Source organism: Triplophysa rosa, linkage group LG21 (genome assembly GCF_024868665.1).
Source record: "Triplophysa rosa linkage group LG21, Trosa_1v2, whole genome shotgun sequence".
Taxonomy (NCBI): domain Eukaryota; kingdom Metazoa; phylum Chordata; class Actinopteri; order Cypriniformes; family Nemacheilidae; genus Triplophysa; species Triplophysa rosa.
In genome coordinates this window covers 2772371-2793396 of record NC_079910.1, presented here as the reverse complement: position 1 = coordinate 2793396, position 21026 = coordinate 2772371, and the positions used below count along the sequence as shown (strand labels likewise).

Sequence of the window (21026 nt, the reverse complement as noted above, 5' to 3'; positions counted from 1 at the left end):
TTGTTTCTCATTGGCCGGAGGATGTCAACGGTGACGGATACCTGCTTACACACTGTATAAAACTGGCCTGTAATATTATTAACCTGTGTAACACTTAAAGGTCCAACGTGTCATTTTTTGGAGGATCTATTGACAGAAACGCAATATAATATACATAACTATGTCTTCAACCGCGGGTACTCTTGCATGGAATTCACCACGTTGTTTCTACAGTAGCCCTAAATGGACAAACTGCACTACAGAGCACATTTCATAACTACGTTATCTCCTTCGGAGAAGAAGCAAAAACTTTACAACATCTTAGTGCTGCGTCATCCACCGTAGTGCTTTTGAAAGGGAGGGGTGAAGTGAGCCGTTGGTTGCAATTCGCAACCTCGCCGCTAGATGCCGCTAAATTTCATACACTGGACCTTTAAAGTGCATTTAATAAAATTTGATGTGACCTTTATGTTTTTCAATTTGAAATAATATTTAATACATTTAATTACATGATGCCTAAAAAATATTTTCAGAGGACTCCTTGATGAAGACCCTAGAATTACGAAAACACATAATGACAACCTATAATATACATATAATAAATACATGTATATATGAAATATGATGATATATAATAAAACACAATCAAAGTTGACTGTACAACAAGATTAAAAACTCTTATTAACTCTCATTAAGTTTCCTAAACTATTAACCTTTAGTACTATTTTGAGTTTAATCTGTCAGTAATATAATCCCCTAGTGGCAACGTTGAAAACTAAATGCATTCTACAATGCAAAACACAGCTTGTAGACCAAAGCGTTTGCATTTACTTCTGTTTCAGGCCTAAAAATAACAAGCATGCATCAAATAAATGTTTATTCAGCACTTCCGACCACAATCCTAAATCTCACACAGAGAAACCCCAAGTACACGCAGAGCCGTCCGGCACACTTGTCCTCCATCACTCTCAAAGAAGCGCACACTTCTATTCATTCTTTGTCAGGTCTCCATGGCGACAGCACAGGGGGGTACTGCGCTCAGATGCCTCATTAGCTAAAAAGAAAAGTCATTCTGCTTATCGTGCCCTTAAATCTGCCACCTAGCAAGCGGTTCTCCAGCACCCTGGCCTAAAAATCAATACACGTTACCGGCGTGTTACTAATAACTTGACGAGCTATGAAAATATGGCGAAACAATAGCCCTCGTCACCACGTAGCTAATGAGTCTTAGCAGGAATGTCATGTCAATACATCACAGGGCATCACCAAATCAAATGGATAGACTTCCACATTTTTGGTAAAACTAGAAACCCGATTTATTTTCTCCACAGTGAATGTTAACAAACAAAGCTTTTCATGACGTTTGCTGTAATAAACTATACTATAGTGTACTGTACTAAAAAGAAAATAAGACTATTTGGTGAAAAATTACAATTCAAGATAATGTATATATTCATTTAAAAAACACTTTTAAGGAGACATCTTAGACAAAAATCCTGATTAATAAAATATTTTTGCATTGTACCTGTTAAAAAACTATTTAAAAAATTGTAAAGATACTGTAAAATGCTTTTGCATCTTTATATCGCCATCTCTGTTTTAAACATAAAACTGCAGGTTACTTTAGCATTTACAGTATATTTCTTATAATATTTATATATATTTCATGAAATATTTATATAATAAATAATATACACAATATAAATATATACAATATACATTTCATTATTTTATTCATTATATATTTTATTTATTTATTTTTACATTACATTATATTATATATGATATATTATAAAATTTTACATTTTTATATATTTATATGATACATTTGCGTACTTAATAAAAATGAATCAGTTATTTTTGATCTATTTCTAAACCAAAGTTATAAATTGCAGCATTTTTGCTTTAAGCAAGTCACTTCACATTGACACATATATAGGCTTACCAAAAGACCGTCTGGTCAAATAAAATCAGACGAAGGGTTTAAAAAATAGAAGATAAATAAGGCCGATATTTGTCATGTATGCCAATGAGAAGTTTAATCAGGCCGTCCTCTCGAGGGTCACACGGGGTCCTACCTTTGTTAAAGATGAAAGGCGAAACCCCTTGGCCTTCTCTTTGCCTGCGTTGTGGTTGATGTAATTGCCCAGAGTCAGGAGATACTCCAACACGCTGACAAATGACTCGCAGGACACCAGCTGCTGGCACATGCGGATCTTCTGGATAATCAGCTGCAAGACAAACACACAAACCACAAACTCAATCACATTCACTGAAGCTTCTCTGTGATTTCTCTGTGGTCCTGTTGACACGGACGCGTCCTCTCACGAGTACACAGGAGACGACACCTGGGAATATTGAGCTCTGATAGATTACAGTGTAGGTTAAGAGGTTCACGCATGTAATAGATTGGTAGACACAGACACACAAAAATAAAAAACGAGTCCACCATCAGTCAACAAGACACTTCACTTTTAGGGCTGGTCCAGGGGGGTGGTTTGTCGCTTTAACAGTCGTACTGTCAATTGCTTTAGACGAATATGTATGCGGTCATTTAAAATGTAATTTCAGAATCAAATGCTGTCGATACACAGATCTTTAATTGTTCTAAAGCAGTCTAAATCATATCAAACGTTTGTATCATACGTTTGTCCCCCTTAAAGTGTTATGTGCTGAAAACAAAATCAGTTTTTCATTACCATTTTCTCTTTGACCCTTAAAATTAAAACTGCCCTTTTCATTGTCGCTGTTGTTGTGTTTGTGCCTTAAGGATGTCTTTAATAAAACCATGGTTAATTGTCCTAGGGTAATTTATAGAGTAAATGTGTAGGAAACATATTTTCCGTGGATTGATTACCACTTGTAAAACTGCAGTTTACTACAAAAGAAAACGTTTCGTATTTGTCCACAAGCAGATTATTATATAAAGAAATAATTTTATTTATTTAAACACCCTCATGTCATTCCAAACCTGTATGACTTTCTTTTGCAGAATACAAAAGAAGATACTTTGAAGAATGTTGGTAAGCAAACAACATTGAACACCACTGACTTCCATTGCATGAACACAAAACCAAGAGACATATCTCAAAATATCTTCTTTTGTTTAGAATGACATGAGGACGAAAAAAAGATGAAAGAATTCTTATTTTTGATTATAACTGTATTGCATTAAATGCATTTTCTTGTGTGCAAACATTACATTCAGGATGATCATTTCCATCTGGGAACACTCAAACTGAATGTGAAATATTCACATCGGATTATTTTCAATTAACTTTACCAAATTAGAAACACCACATTCATTTAAGTGTCTCATTTATATTCTTATTAATACCAAAGTAACATCTCGATGGTTCTCTTGAGGCAAAGCCTCTGTGATTTAGTCAAGATAAACAGGTTGGGTTGAAGCGTGAGGTGCTGTGAGATTCTAGCATTAACTGCAGTTTGTGCTATTAGTTCTTTTTTAATTCCTCCGACTGTCTGGTATATTGAACCCTCGAGCCGAAGAACAGCAGATCTACACTAACATTCAAAAGTTTAGAGTCACTTTGCTCGTTCTTTTTTATTATTTTTCCACATTTAACAATAATAGTGAACTCATTAGAACGATGGAACGACACATATGTAAAGTTGGGAATTGTGATGTGCTTAAAAAACCTAAATAAATGAAATATTTTAGCAACTTAATTGCTCATTTTTTTCTATTTGGTCCAAATGCATTTCACAAATTTTTTAAAATTTCGGTTTTCGGATGAAAAGGAATTAACATGTTGCAACAAACAATTAAACGTTTATATGAACCTTTCTTTTTAAGAGTGTAAGGTGACTCTAAACTTTAATATTTGATAGCGAAAACACAGTTTTACTACAAACACCACGGTTAGTTTGTGGTTAATGAGGTTAAACTACAGTAACCGTGTTCTTTTTAAAAGAAAAAAAATAATTGAAAACATGGATGCACAAACCCTTGAATTAAATTGATTTTAAGATTAGAATCATGAAAAACATTCAGTAAGATACGTTTCATATCCAGTGATCACACACCCTTAAATGCTCATTTAACCAAAGCCAATTACACTAACGTACACAAAAACGACATTTTATAGTTTTGTTCTCTGAAACTCTTTTCGTTCAGTACCCACGGCGTATGCTCTAGTAAGAGCTCATCCTGCCACGAGGAGTTAGCATTCCTCCAACAGCTCGGAGACAAAACACAACACGCCTCTAGATTCTTCGGCGTCCCCTCTCTAAGCCAGACCAATTTTCCAGCCTAGCACCCAGCCTGTCACATGGTGGGTAAATCCGTCTTAATGTTTGGGGTTTAAAAGTCAACCATGTCAGAAATCCCATGGATTTAATGGCAGAAGTAGAAACACAAGCTTGGGTATGTGTTCAGGGCGCCCTAAACAATGAAGGACCTCTCAGAGGAGACCATATTGAGTTTAGCTGTCACCACTAAAGAAAAAAACATCACCTATATGCACTTTTCTATGATATGTTACCAATAAATAAACATTTTACTTAAAGGGATAGTTTACACAAAAATAAAAATACTTTCATCATTTACTCTCCCTCATATCATTCCAAACCTGTCTGTCTTTTTTATCTTCTGCAGAACACAAAAAAAGATATTTTGAAGAATGTTGGTAACCGAACAATTGGTTGGCATTTCTCAAAATATCTTCTTTTGTTTCAAATTTAAATAATTTGGTAACGCTTTAGATTACGGCCCGCAAAGTACTGCATAGTTAAACAGAATTTACAGTGTAACTAATTGTAACAATAATGTACGTCTACAGTACATATCTGTAGGTAAAGGGGAACAATAAGCAAAGTTTGGGGAAGTCAGAAAATTCAAAAAAACTTTTATACTTTAAGTATTTTAAAACTAAGGGGTAACTATTTTAATATTACATGGTATGCATGACCTGCAGTTTGCTATACATCAGTCTTAGCGTGAACACACACTACATTTTTGTAATCGCAATGTACCCATAAATAAGCTACTTTGGATATTAATTAAGTACGAGGTTCTTATTTTATTATTATAGCAAACACGAAATAAGGGAAAATTATGTGTTCAGTTTTTGTGCAAGCAAAACAGCAAGAATGAAGCACGCTGTCTGTCAACTGTAAATTTGACTTGAGTTTTGACTTTAGGATTAATTTGAATTTGATTGATTTTAGGATTGTTGGTCACAAATCATTTCTTTTAATTATGAGTTATTATGAGTTATTTTAATGAGTTTTAATGTGTAACGTACAAAATCTATTTTGATATTTTAAGTTAATATGGCATGCAGTTCCCTCATAATTTTTTTTTTAATTTTCCCAACTCTTACCCCTTTATTCCCCAAATTTTACATATTGTTCCCCTTTATCTACAGATATGTACTGTAGAGGTACATTATTGTTACAACTACTTACGCTGTAAATCCTGTTTAATTATGCGGTACATTGCGGGCCGTAATCTAAAGCGTTACCAATAATTTATATAGGAAAAGAACCCTAAATTGTTATCATAAAAAAATAAAATGGACATAAAATCTAAGCCGACCCTTTTTACTTTCAGAACATGTTTGGGTTTTTTAGTGCACACATTATTCTAAAACGCAAATATTTTTTAATATTGATTTGATAGCCAGCACTGTCACATGAAACCCATTTCGTAATAACATCGCTGTGAACTACATGTGCATTTTTAGACGTACTGTACATATTCTTACTAGCGACACACACACCTCTCCAAGCGTGAACTACCATGTCCGCCATCTTTAGTTTGTAAATAAAACTGGACAGAAGAGCAAAATCAGCTGAACATCTGTCAATCCACTGAGGCCAAATCTGAAAGCCATTTCTGCCACCCATGCGCAAAGTCAAGTGGATCCCACGCCTCCCAAACCGCCTCCCTGACCTGCTGATTTACCACCTTAAACTTGATCACATCCACACAACGTGATGTCACCTCTATCCAGACCTTAACGTTCGTTACAGGTATTTCACAGCGCCGAGCGAGCTCAACATCAGACGGAAAGAAATTGAATGATGCAGGGCCAGACGGTTACAGAGAGTGGAATGAAAACACAAAAAAAGCACAAGAGGGATTTCAGGTAGAAAAAGCCTTCAGAGTGCTCTTCGGGCCAGACCGGCACTACCTGGCACTAACTAATAAATGACTTCCAGAACTTGTGGAAATTTTGACATTAGGAGTGTCGATTCCTGGGGGATACAGCTCCCGTGTATTAATGCACCGCTTTTTTTTCTCCAGTCTATTTCGTTTCTTTTTTCCCAGCGCCCGCTGTCTGTCGAGATTATCTTTTGCATTAGCAAATGAGCTTTTTCAGTCTTTGTGTTTTTCTCTTCATCAGCCACCTTTACAAAGCTTCAATCCTGATCTCCCCCCGGCGTACCGACAGACTCGACTTCACATGAGATATGATGTGTTCTTCCAAACAAACTTTCATTCCGTCAATCATAATCATTGATGCGCCGCCGTGCTAACTACAGTACAAACAAATGGCAACACACACTCACGTCTCATAAACAAACATGCAAATTAATATATGCACACACACACACACACACGCTGATTATCGTAATGTAAAGAAATACTGAAAGCAACAAACGTGCCTACCTATCTATCTAGAGCGGCGTATTCTTAATGTGCCCTATCAGAGTAATTCAGGGAACGAGCCGATAGATGAAAAGGAGGTGAGGAAAGCGAGTGTGAGTGACAGGTGCGTACGAGGTGTTTGTAATGCGAGTCTGACCGGCGTGAGGTCCTCCATACAGATGGGAAGTTCTCGCAACATGAGCAGCAGGTCCAGCCGGGCGCTGAGGTTCAGGATGTAACACATCTGAAGAAAAAAGGTGAGATGTCGTAAGACGATATGTACAATGTAACAAAAATATGCGGCAACTCGCAGGTTCATACGCGAGTCTCATAAGAACAGACGAGAGAACGTCTTGTTCGCATGTTAATGTTTAGTTGCATGACGAAAATGTTTGAATGAGAACAGTGTTTGTTTTCTTTTGCATCTGGTTATGCTGTAGGAGCACAATGTACACACTTTCAAAAATATATTTTTTCCTAACACAACTGTAAGGAGAATTTGAATTGATATATTTATTTTTTGTAATATGTTAATATTTTTTTAACAGTTTTTGTCAGATTTTTTTTAGGTTTTTTTAAGTTAGGGTAGGGCAGTGTTTTACATGAACACTTTTTGTTCCACCTTCCCATCACGTCAACAGTCAATAATTTAAGTGGTCTAAATATTTATAGAGATGTTGGACATTTTATATTCATGTAGGAGATTTGGACTGAGTGCAACAACATTTTACTGTCCGTTATTTAAAATAATGTCCATTTTATTTAAAATAAATAAAATGGACAATAAGATATTGTTGGCATTCAGTCCAAATGTCTTACACGCCTGTCAACCTGTTTTTGCATAACTCCGCCTACTAGCTTGCACATAAACAGAGCCATTGAGAGAGAGAGAGAGAGAGAGAGAGAGAGTTACGTCAACTCCGTTGACTCCAATACAACAGTTTTTTCACAGCAATGGCGATTCATGGAGGTTCTCAATAGTTCCCGAAAGTTACTAGTAACGCATGGAGCTGCGGCTAAACAGGACGATTGTGACAAACTTTTAACCCATTTAAAGACGTCATTTAATAAATAAAACTAAATAAAGCATTTAAAGAGAAAACGGAACTATCTGAAGGCTCCTTGAATCACGTGACACGCGAAAATTTCGAACTTCCCTCGTCACGACTCTCTCTCTCAATGGCTCTGCACATAAACAAGAGTGTACAAGGTGATTGAAACGAGGAGGCGTGGCTTAGGAATGAGCTCTGAAGGGAGGGCGGGATCTTGTCCTTTCAAAACTACAGTAGATTGTAGTCGCTAGCCTCAACAAAACTGTCCAACCTAGCGTCAAACCAAATGAAAAGTGCTTTGATTTTTGAGGTGAAAATATCATGTGTACGTTATTCTTGAAGGCTTCAACCTCACATATGCGCAACAGGTTGCCAGGTATCAGCTGAAACGCATCAATGAGATTCAAAGATGATGATCTCAAAGACGCGTCACCTGACATCACTTGTAAAAATCGCCTTTTCCGAGATTCTGAATGAAACGCCTATAAAAAACTTTGCAAAATTTGATTGCAATAACAAAACATGTCAATCAAGTGTAGATCATTACCACCATTTCCGTCTGACATCTGTGTGTGAAGAAGAACGTGTTACCTCCAGCATGTACCGGTCCACCACATGCAGTTCATTCACATCTCCTTTATAGGATTTATACATCTCAATGTCATCCGCCGTGGGCACGTACCTGATCGGGACAGAAACAGAAAGTCACAGTCGAGCACTGAACTGCCTAATTCATTTGAACACGGGTCCGGGCTGTCTGCTTCATAAATGCTTCAAAGACGCCTGTTTTATGCACGCGTGACTCTGAAGGGATGTCACATAACCTCATGTTCCTTTTAAGCCTGTTTTTTCTCCTCTGAGATTGCCTCCTCATCTTTTCATCCCGCCATCTGAAAAAGGGCCAGGCTGATTTCCAGTGGTCCGGGTTGCAGGTTGCATAAAGTGCCCAGGTAGCGTTCTAACATGCATCCGGTTTGAACCCGGCTCACCTCCAAAATGGACCCGTGTTCATATCATTTTAGCGTGTTTCAAATCCATACCACACTGACTATTTCATGAGGCCGAGCATGCTCCGCTGGAGAAACTACAGCCACCTAACCATTAATATTGCAGATTCTGCTGGGAGCGACTCGATTAAGATTGTATTCAGAAGCCCGTGCGGCCGAACTTAGATTTTGCGGCGGATTTGGCTACATACATATAAATCCCCCAGTAGGCACGTTAGATTGTGTCCCCCGCACGCAGGTCGGCCCGCCACAGTCATCTCCAGATGTTTCCAGAGGACGAATGCGGTCAGGGGAGCATTTCATACCAAACATCCCTGAGGACAACTCAATAGTTTCCTTTTGCTCAGATACATCTGATGAAAGTTTCATAAGGTGACTGTTCAGTTAAGAGAGTCTGGCATATGTTCTTGTACATCAGCATTAAAGAAAGACGGCGGTGTGTTTCTCAATCTGAACCGTCGGTGACTTCATCCGGTCTCCATGGGCTTCATTACATCAGCCACGCTGGAGTAACACACAACACACAGCCCACGCTGAGCTTACTGCCCTCGACCGCTCATTTACATTTATATTTCATTAAGGGACAGTTGACAAATAACGTGGACTTTTTCCAGTTTTCGGATGTCATACGGCTAAGAAAGAAGACTCAAGTGAGATCTTTTCAGGGAAAGCTTTGCAGACTGGGAGCAAATAGAGATTTTTGTGCGAGTGCTTTTCAGATGTTTTCTCTTGAGGAGCAGACCTCGGTAATCTTTAAAGTAATACCTGGAGACTTCACCAATGTGCTCAGACATTAAGTCAACGCGAAATCTTCAAATTCTTTCAAGACCAAATTATCTGAGATTTGTCATCCACGTTCATTTCACATTTTAATCGTTTTCATTTACTAGTTTTCACTTTTCAGAAAGAAAGAAAAATCACAGATGAGTTCTCTTTAACGTCTCAATTATTTCTCATATGAGATTAAATGGAGGGCAAATGGAAACTTTAGTTTAAGTCTCATCTGCATCTCAGATGTTTCTCATTAGAAAAAGAGTCAGAAATCTCACAAACGTCTCTGTCATTAGAGTTTCAGAACAGATGTCAACAATGTCTCAAACTGACCTCAGATTTGTCAAGTCGATATTATTGAAGATCTCAATATGTACTCAAACATTTCTCATCAAATTTACGCAAATCCAGATTATTTTACCTTTACAATCTACATTTATGTTGTTATACCTCCAAAGCAATTTTAGGAGAAACATTTGAGACGAACACAACTGAGATCTCCATCGAATCTCCTGAGCTATAAAATAGCAACATCTGAGCAATAAAATGCTCCTCTGGGATAGCTCTCCGTCTCCGGAGCAATGATGGAGAGGTTGCTAAGCAATGTGATTCTTCTGTGGGTAGTTCCTAGGCAAGATGATGTGAATTAATCACGTGCATTTCGGTCCACAAACAGAAAACAGACACAGACAGATTAACGTGGATACACCTCCACTTGAGATAATTCTGCACTTGTGAGATAAACTATCGTGTCAGGTGTCGAGTTTGGCAGATGTGTTGCGTCTCCACGTAACTCTCATACCTCCTGAGAGAGGCGATGTGCTCGTCCGAGAGACCCCCGTCGTCTTCATTTATAATCAACAATTTGTCCTTGAGCTCTTCTGGAGGCACAGGGAAACTTTTAAGGAAAATATCTGTGGGGACAACATAGAAAAAAGTCAGTCACACACACACGCACGCACGCATGCACACACACACACACACACACACACACACACACACACACACACACACACACGCACACACACACACTACCCAACTGTGATGAAAAAATCCAAACGCATTTTGGAGACAAAAGACCGTGTGCTTAATTATTTCTCTCCACATCAACTTTGATGCTGTTTTACATCCTACAAAACCAGAACGAACCTTGCTGTGCTGATGTTGCAAACAAACAACAGGTCGTGAATAACCGATGAAGCGTTTTGGGAGAGTGGGACAACACTCCATTATAGCAATATATTCCTGCTTTGATTGAGCTGCACAGGGGTCAGGGGTGCAATTTTAATGCCGAACGCTTTTATCAATTCAGTGCAAAACACAAAACAAATCCTCTTTTAACTCTGTATGGAAAAGGGGGCGTCTCATGGCTAATGCCATTTCATTTCAACACCGCAAATCAGCTGCTTAAAAGGGACAGTTCACCTCAAATTAAAAAAAAATCTTTCAACATTTACTCATCCTCATGTCATTGACTTTCTGTCTTCTGCAGAACACAAAAGAAGATATTTTGAAGAATGTTGGTAACCGAACGACGCTAAACCCCATTGACACAAAACCACAGAGACATTTCTCAAAATATCTTCTTTAGTGTTTCAGATAAGAAAGAATCATACACCGGTTTTAAACAAGAATGTTTATTTTTGGATGAAGTAAACTTGTTTCAACTTCTTGTGAATGGGTAGAAACTCTCAATAGCATCAGATTAGGCCGCTTGGCGAAGTAAATTCTTTGACGTCTGAAACGGGGAACACAAAATTGACCCTTACTATAAGAAAAGAGTGAGAATAATGTTATTGAATTCTATTCATGGCTAAAAATCAGGCAGTTTTATTATATCAACCTGAGGGGCCAAGTTTTAATCCTGAACAAAAGCTCTAACATATAATTCCCTGCGCTTTAATGTGCCACTCTATGAAATTACACCATTTATAATAAACCTTATTTTCTGAGTGTGTGAGTTCATATGTTTGAATAAAAGTTCAAATCCAATCTTAGTATGAACGCAAATATTTCTCATTAAGTTCTTCTAAAAACAAATTTTCATATTTAACATATCTAACACAATCTCATGGCAGTTCGTAACCATTTTAAGAGGTAGCTAATTTTTTTATGAATTCACACATTAGTACGATCAACTTTCACACCATTGGTTTTTTTTAACGATAGAAATACATTTTTGTAAAATTTACTTGCTATAAATCAAATAGCCAGCTTGTAAAATACAGAGTAGAAAATTCGTGTGAGATCAGCCTGGTAGATCTTTATGCCCACAATGTGTTTTTGTATTTTTTTTCAATCATTTTTACCATCAACTTACAAAAATGAAACATCTGAGGGCTCAATAAAGTTTTCTGAGCCAAAAGATCAGTGGCATTGACAGAAATGATGGCTCATTTGACATCCCCCCAGACAAGGATTTGCTTAAGCAAGGACTAGGCATTAGTTAAAGCTGCTGTGTGTAATATTTAGCAAGATCTATTGAGAGAAATGCAATATAATATACATAACTGTCTTCAGAGGTGTATAAAGACCTTATATAATGAAGCGTTATGTTTTTATTACCTTAGAATGAACTATTTCTATCAACATACACCGCGGGTCCCCTTACATGGAATTCATCATGTTGTTTCTACAGTAGCCCTAAATGGAGCGTTTCGTAAATACATGATCTCCTTTGACAAAGAAGCAAAAACGTGACAACGTCTGGTGTCAGCCACCGTAGTACTTCGAAAGGGAGGGGGGGGCTGAAGTGAGCTGTTGGTTGCAATTCATAACCTCACCTCTAGATGCCGCTACAATTTCACATTGCTCCTTTAAATTAGGACATAATATAAATACATTTACACAAAAAAGACTTTACTGTGTGCCTCTTAAGACAAAACAATCGCGCATATCTATTTTAAGATTTGTCCGTATACATTGTTTTCGATCAAGACACCTCAAACATTTAAGTTAGTCTGGCGACCAGGCTTAAGCCCCATCATGAAATTTTTCTTGAATCGCATTTAAAGTTCTTCTAATGTTGTGTGTTGTTTACATGAGGGTTTTGTAAATCTGAATGATAATTCCAACGCTGGAGAAATTCAAAGCAATTCCTCTGTCAGTTCTCATTCATGGCCATCTGTGTATAAAGAAACTCCCGTCTATAGGCCACGTTTACACGATGAAAAACGGAAAAGTTTTTCCTTTGCGTTTTTGAAAAGTTTCACGTACACATGACAGCGTTATCAAAACGTTCTGCATTTACACGGATCCAGGAAAACAGATAAAAACGCTGTAGTATGCACCCCAGGCCAGTGGATGGCGACGTTGTTGTGTAAAGAAACAGGACGGTGCCTTGGCACATACACATGCACAGTTATAAGCCAAAAGTGCTTTTTAATACCGTTGGTCAACGTATATGTGTGTTTAAAGTCTGGCGAATGTAAATAGTGTGTCTCCGCTGGTCTTATTGGTGCAGCAAATCCACATTTTGCTGGGGAAACGTTAATACATAGTTTTTTTTTTATTGAAACAGCATTAATTTACAAACTCAAATGGGGAACACAAATATGCATATGAAAAATAATAAAAAAATAAATATATATATACACACTTTTCCATAATTAAATTTAAAGCATACACAAGTATCCATGTGTATATATAAATCTACACACAATAAAACAACAAACAAAACGTTAATACATAGTTGAGCAGCGAGAGCTCACAGTACGGGAAGCCGCCATGTTGTTTTGGCTATACTAGCGCAACTGAGCGCGTAATACGCATGCGCGTGACGTCATCGTTTTCAGAAAGTTCCGTCTTACAGTTTACATGGAAACAAAAACGGTGCACTTTGAGACCCGTTTTCAAAAGTTTGCGTTTCCAGTCCCCCAAAACGAACGGCTAAAACGCAAAGTTTTCCGTTTTCAGTTGAAAACGACATCGTATAAACGGCCATACACTGTGATGAACTCGCTCGGATGTGGGTAAGGCATCAAACTACATATAAAGACACAGACAATGAATTTCATAAGTCTGTGATAAAAGACATGAAATCAAGAAGCGGGGCATGAGCTAACGGGTGTGTCTGAAGAGGGCACGACGCTGACATTTCCTCCAGCAATCTCCATCGAGTCGCCTCTTCTTGGTGCCATCATCCCCGCACCCCACTTTACACGTCTTCTCCCGTTTCATGCGGTCGGGGTAGTTTTCAGCCCTATTACTGATCAACATGCAATATTCATCTGAGGAGGCATTATCATTTTTCCGAGCTCCGTGGCCCCTTTGCCCTCTTCGCGTTAGACCGGCTGAGAGATAGATTGCCTGGGGGTTGCCATGGGCTCTGATTGCCTACAACTATAGCTTGTCAGAGATACGGAAAGGGTAGATGGCTGACAGGTGCTAGTAAGGGTGCTATGCATTTTTCTTACCTCTTTGCTAATTGACGCACCTGCGGGAGAATCGCACAGTTGCGCTGTTTGTGTTTACATTTCCAAGGATTGTGAAGTTTGTGAAGCGTAATCTGCATCCGAGCTTGAGAACTTGGGTGAGAATACAATTTAAAACGGATGAAACCATCTCGCTGTGGTGTATATTAAGACGTCTACTGGTTAGTATACCATGCAGGGCTGGACTGGGACGTTAAATTGGCCCTGGCATTTTTGACCAGCTTTGGCACTCCACCATTTGTGTCGACAGAGGGGAGGGGGGAGTGTTGGCTGTTGGGTGCGAGTGGTAGGTTGTGCCTTTGTCATTGCCTTTCCTGCATACATGTCCGATTCGCAATTGCAATCGCATTCCGTGCATACGCACCCGATTCACACTTCTAATCCGTCCATCTCTCCGGCCCATGCGTCCGTTTCGACACAAAAAGTACATCGGCCCACCGTGAAAATGCCCGATTACCAATCCAGCCCTGATACCATGTAATGATAATGCTTACATAAGGTTTAAGAGCTCTTGGCTCATTCAAAAGGACATAAAAATGTCGCTCATTGAAATACAACAAAAATCATCAAGATCAAACTAAACATGTCCTCTGATGGCATTTGATGATTCAGAGCATGAATAATCACAAGGACCCATCTTCTTTGTATATCAAAATGTTTACCTTTGAATGTCTTTCTAAACACAAAAGACAAAATGTTATCAAGTTTCTGACGGATGCACCATTTCAAGGATGAGACCGCATTTACTCCAAAAACAAGTTGCTCTGTGCTGTTCATCATACGTTTGAGACAGCATCAATGATGTTTTGCATAATGCATCTTAACTTAAGCCAAAGAAAAAAGTTTAACAAACACCCGCTTGACAAATTCAATGGGTCGTGTTAAAAATAACTTTTTTTCTGTTTTGTGACTTTGTCCAGTTTTGCAAGCACAGTTTGACGCAACACTGCCACCTAGCTGTAGCTTTCAGAGCTGTTCTTTGTTCAGACTTTGATATTCTGCCTTCTATATTGCTTAATTTAAGATGTCTAGTAAAGTAGCAGCTCATTTCTCCTCAAAATGCCACACCATTTAAGGTATAATTCATGTCTGTAGCACAAACATATAAAGGTGAATAGCAAAATGTTTAACCCCAAAATAGTAATAATGAGGCTGACTTTGAATAAACACATATGGTATAGCTGTCGGATAAATAAAGCTTGTTTTGGGCTCAATGATGTAACCAGTGACTCGATTGTTATTCCAAGTCGATCCACCAATCATCGGGTGATGCTCTAATCCTCTCAAAGAGATCAATAACCTGCCCACCGTGACTGACGCCACCATTTGTAACCGTCGGGCATTTCTCATCAAATAACACAACAAGGCCTTCCATCCTATAGTTCAACCTCACATCTGTAGAATAATATATGTGGATCTTTATAATAGCCAAACATGTGTCAATACAATAAGTCAAATGACGTGACAAACATGACAAAACTTGGGGTTTATCGTATTGTTACTGCACCTACTGTATACCCATTTGGTTATGGTTTGGCTGTGCTGGAATGATTTATCACATGTTTTCTGTGAGTTTTTTGAGAACAGACCCATAAGTAAACTGAAGAACATGTGATATACTCACTGAAATTGTGAGCGATCTTTGCATTCAGCATGATTTCCACGTTAATGTTGGACTCTGATTTGCCGACGGTGTCCTGGTCTCTCACGCAGAACAGCTCATACAAGCGTGATGTGTCGATTTCGATCTTTTTGGGGTTCTTGCGGGCCCACGTTGACTTTTCAATCTAAAAGAGGAGGAAACAGTCAATATCTCAATTTTCTCACCTGTAAATCATCTTCTCTGATATCATTTTATACCAACTGTAAAAAAAAAAAAACACACGAAACACTGTTTGCAATCCAAGATATTTAGTCTCTCATGAAAATTATTAAGCATGCTTTTACTATAGTACAGGTTATATAGAGGTTATATATAAATACCATGGTACAAGTTATGGTTTAAAAGTTGATTTTGATGATAAAAATCATGATTATGAATGACTCTTGGTCTAAATTTAAAAGCAAATATTTATATTAGTATATTATATTAATTATATTATTAATATTTATATTGAAATGTCTTATATAATTAATTTATAATATTAATATTTTGGATATCGATATTACTGTCAAGGCTTTGATCTATACTCCATATCCAAAATAACTCTTTAAAAAATACAAAATACCAAAAAAATCTGAAAAATATATTTCAGAAAAGTTTGCATGATCATAATTCATAAACTCATAGTTAATAAAAAAGCTAAATGAATTGTTAGTTTAACTTTGAGCCTATTAAACAAATGCATTTATACTTGAAGGTGATCTTTTCCATGATTCCCCCCCAAAAAATGCATTAAAGGTCGCTATGGATATAAGCGTCTGCCAAATGCATTAATGTAAATGTAAATACATACGAGGGTCACCTCATTTTGACCACATTCAAAATAAAACGTGTATAAACAACTCCAACAAGCACTGGATTTTCACCTTATCCTGAGCAACCAGGTCCCAGTGAAAAGCTTTCATCTTGTTTGTGAGCTGCTTTGCTGTTTTCTTGGGCATTGGAGGGGGTAAAGGCGCTGGCGGGACACCCTGGTTTCCAACAGGACCTGGCACGAGCATGGCTGAGGCCGGAGAGAATGAAAAAGCAGGTGAAGGTTTCTCCTCTGCGGTGGATAGATTTTGTATCTGTGCTGTTGGGGTTGGCTTCAGTTCTGGTTCTGATCTTTGGGAGGTGTTGGGTTCTGGCTCTGCTGCTGTTGGAACAACCTCGGGCTGGGCTGGAGAAGGTCGGGGTAAGCGTGGTCTCGGTGTAGGTGGTACTGGGGGAGGTGTGTGGTTATTTGGAATGTCATATTCTGGCTGGCTGTTGGTTTCTGTAATACCATTGTGATTTCTCTGCATTTCAGTGACTTCATATAAGGGTTCACACTGAGACTTTCGTTTCCAGTCAATGCATAGCTGTTTGATGGCTTTCACCCAGGCGTCTCGCTCATTTTGAACAAACTCTGAGGTCATATGATCAGTCTTTGGTATTCTGAACCTGTCAGAGGTAGAGTATATGAGATTTAGGATAACTGTCAGTACAACAGAAAATAAAAGAATAATGCTTTGAATTTCTTGAACAATTTACTTTTTTTTATGAGAAACAAGTCATTGTATTGACTAATGACTATACGGCAATACATGTATTGATATTAATAGAAAATGAGTAAAGGGAAATATATCTTTTATCCTGCTTCTTTATGAGGCTAGAAAAAAAAACAATTTTGTTAAAAAAATAATTAGAAGAAAAGCATCACTATTCCCCATTACTTTTATTTGAATATTTAGTTTCCCTCAGAAACATTACAACACAATTAAAGTCATCATATTTTGAAAATAAAATTTAAAAATAAAGGCCAAATTATGAGAATAAATTGGGGGAATAAAACATTACATAATATTTTGGGTACAAATTCAAAACAACACAAGACTAAACTCTTAATTTTAATCCTTTTTCATTTTGACATAAAAGTGTTCGGAGTGATGTAGTAAAGAAGCAAATACCAAATTTAGATCACACCTATTCAGAATCTTGATGATATTCTCAAAATATTACGGTAATATAAAAATTTTCTAAAGAAGCACTAAAACATTGTTGATACAGAAGTTAAACACACAAAAAAGTTAAAACTGTCCCAATTTCAGTAGTGGCATTATTATTTTCCAACAAACAAACACAAGAGTGTGCGACTCACAGAAAGTCGTTCCTGTCGTTCAGCACTGTAAAGGTGTCGGGGGCGCCGGAGGTCTCCACCCTGACATTACCGTCCGAGAGATGGATGACAACAGCTGTCCCGTCACCTCCGTCACACCTGTGATTATTCACACTGGCGTAAACGTCCGAGAAGTGACAGACAGACTCGCTGGACGACACGGATGCTTCTGCAGGTTGCGGAGCAACAGGCAACAAGGTCAGCAGGCCTGTTTGAAGATGAGCTTCATATCTAAGGACACGGAACAAGCCATAGACATGTTTTATAGAAGTACTTGCATTTAATTTTGCAATAGAAAAACTTGATTTTTAGTTTTGTGGTGCTTGCCTGTGCACAATTTGAGACCACAATGCTCTGGGTGGTTGCCAGGGAGTTGCCATGCGGTTGCTAAGACACTCTTGAGTGGTTTTAAGCATTTGTTATATAGCTGCTAGGAGTTACTGTATGGGTGGTCGCTGGGATAAAGTTTGTTCAAACCTCCATCAAAAATGATGCTTACCATAATAGGAAACCAGCTGAAAACCTCCGTGATCAAATATCTCGTTTAACAACTAAGAATTAGTTTGCGAGACAAACACAACAGAGAAATGGTCATACTTCTTCCATTTGAATGATGCCAGTCCCCCTCTCTGAAGCAAAAGATGTTCCTCTTTAAGGTTCTCCGGAGGTCCGTTTGGAGTTTCCACGTCCAGAGATGTGTCCACGGGAAGGCTGTATATGTTATTGTAGATTATATGATTTACCAGTTGCATGATCTGAAGGTGTGATAGCCAGTACAAACTCACATTTAGTACACAACAGAATATTAAGAAATACATTGTTGGAGCTAAATCAAGGTTGCACATAATCTCACCCTGTGTTTGTCCCCGGAAGATGCGGCTTCCAGCTCATAGTCCGGTCGACCTTTGAATGAAATGGAGAATCTGGTCCCGGCAGCATCGTGACAGTTTTTCACATCAGAGAAGAGGAGCTGACGCTTCACGATTCCTTTCTCGATGCTGCACAATATGTTCTTGGTGAAATCAACCTGCAAAAAAAGAGCACGGACCAAGACATTCATTCATTTGCTAACATCTTTTTGAAGAGATGTTCATACATTTCTGGTTTTTAGAGACAAACCTGTAACACTCTTTTCTGCCATATGTAGCGGTTGAACTTGCGGACGCTAAAGTTGTACTGGGAGGGTTCATTTTCCTACAACAGACATACTTCAGTCATGACAACTGGTGGGATATAATTTAAGCATATTAATGGTCATGATGACATGTGAATGTGCTCGACACTACGCTCAATGCTGGGTGCTCTGTGTTTCTTTTATATTGGTCGCAGAGAGTTCAAATATGCTCAACTTTGGTGAAAAACGTAAATGTTTACACAGCCATCCAATCAGGGTGCAGGAGGGGGCGGAACAAATTCCACAATGACCAACCAGCACATCCTACTTGTACAATGGTTAAAAAAGAATGCATAAGATAATATTTCTGTCTCCAAGTATTCTGTACCACATGACATCCCCGAGCTACCATAATATTTACATTTGTTGATTAAACATATACTGCAAAATGAGATATTAGTAACACATTACGTTGGCGGATGTTCTGTATCATAGCAACCAAAATGTCAAGAACCCACTGCTAGCGTCTTTAGCCACTTCGAAACACTTTGGTGGACACACAGAGCTCTGATAGCAGCAGCATGCATTGTCATTTACCAGTTATCTGAAAACCCTATCGGTTGGATCGTGCTGATGTGCAAGCTGATTGACTGTCTCGTGAGTCTGAGCTTCTAGTGTTTCATGACTAACCTCGGTCATTTACACATAATATTTGCCAACAACAGGCAAAACCGACATCTCTCTGGCTTTATTTTGTTAACAATGGTTGAAATACATATGAGAAACACTTTAATTATCTTGTTACATATCCGTGCACAAATGTGGTCTAATGTTAAATTAAACTTTTAAAGCGATGTGTTACCCCATCTTTAACGTTAATAGTGCTCTCAATATGGATAGTTCTCTTAAACAAAGAGAAGACCTGTGTTAAGACCACAAAGCCGCGTCGAGCCGTTCTTTGATCGATGGATGCACTTTATGGAGCTTCAAAAAATTGCCCCCCATTCGCTATCCATTCTACCACTTGGAAGAAAAACGATACGTGGTATTATAACTCCGAATGCATTATTCTTAAAGAAGAAAGTCATATTCAGTCAGGATGGCTTGAGGGGGAGTAAAACATGGGGAAATTTTGATTTGACTCTGAAATAGCCCTTTAAAGGGGCAATGAATTAAGACCTCAATTTTAACCCAAGCTTTTCTTGTATAAGAGGGAATCGTATTCAAGCGAACATCATGTAAGTGTCAAACCTGAAAACGCCCTTGTTACTGAAATTACATCTGTTATTGACACCAGGCCCAGCGAACGCCAGGTCCTGGAATGCACCTATGACAGGTTGAACACCGCCTCCACAGAAAAATATCAACGACTACTTCTCTAGCCCCGCCCACTGGTTCGCGAAGGACTTTAGCCACACATAGTACACACTCCAGCATTTGTGATGATTGACAAAATGGTAACCATAGCGACTGATTTTTGGCTAAAGATTAGTTTTGTCCGTCAGTTTAAACTGTTTGGTCTTAGATCAAAAAGCCTCGGCACTTAGTCTTAATAAATTGTCTGTTGCAGATTTTAAGAATTTTTGGTCTTATAAAATAAATAAACAATTTGCATTTTAAGGTGTTTTTGTCTTGTCTTTATTTGCTTATTTTTTCTGTGAAGATCTGGCAAGCCTGTCACTTTAGTGAAGGGATCTCGAGAGCGGCTAGCCCCGTGTCATATGTGCAAAAGTGGGGACTTCTTTCACTGTTATTTTTATTTAGAGCGACCAAGCAACAAACATGCAACATTTGTACTATGCGTCACTATTGCTTTGTTAGAGATCGCTTGATACAGTATGTCCTGATAATGTGTAACCGTTAAACTATGTGAGACCAATTTTCTTTTTTGCATTTATGCTTTTTGTTGTCCTTATGTTGTTCCAATTGCTTCCATCGTTTCCCTCATCTGTAAGTCGCTTTGGATAAAAGTGTCTGCTAAATGACTAAATGTAATCATGTTCATATTAAAAGATTCGAAACTCCTGGCTCATCACACACTACAAGATAATATTAAGATTATCGTACCAGAGAACACGCACATCACGTGATTTCACCCGAAAGCTGAGGTAAACAACGTGTGTATTTGATGTGACATGGGGACATCCAGTGGTAGTATGGCATTATGTCAACTTGTGGTGATGCGGGGATGTTTTTTTCTGGTAACAGTTAAATAAAGTTGTGTGAGGAAGCAGCAGCTTGTAAAAGTAGGTTT

General features: G+C 38.2%; 1 protein-coding gene across 2 annotated transcripts in view; it reads right to left on the bottom strand.

Annotated features, from left to right (window-relative positions):
- The window catches only part of LOC130545511 (formin-H), a 30362-nt gene that overhangs the window by 6022 nt on the left and 3314 nt on the right, over positions 1-21026 (bottom strand). For both annotated transcript variants that reach the window (XM_057320044.1, XM_057320045.1), the window contains exons 3-12: positions 18778-18852; positions 18512-18685; positions 18256-18413; positions 17641-17889; positions 16388-16943; positions 15483-15645; positions 10228-10339; positions 8239-8329; positions 6753-6839; positions 2058-2210 (exon numbers count right to left, since the gene is read on the bottom strand). In XM_057320044.1, the coding sequence (XP_057176027.1) occupies positions 2058-2210; positions 6753-6839; positions 8239-8329; positions 10228-10339; positions 15483-15645; positions 16388-16943; positions 17641-17889; positions 18256-18413; positions 18512-18685; positions 18778-18852 (1818 nt within the window). The remainder of the gene's footprint in view (positions 1-2057; positions 2211-6752; positions 6840-8238; positions 8330-10227; positions 10340-15482; positions 15646-16387; positions 16944-17640; positions 17890-18255; positions 18414-18511; positions 18686-18777; positions 18853-21026) is intronic.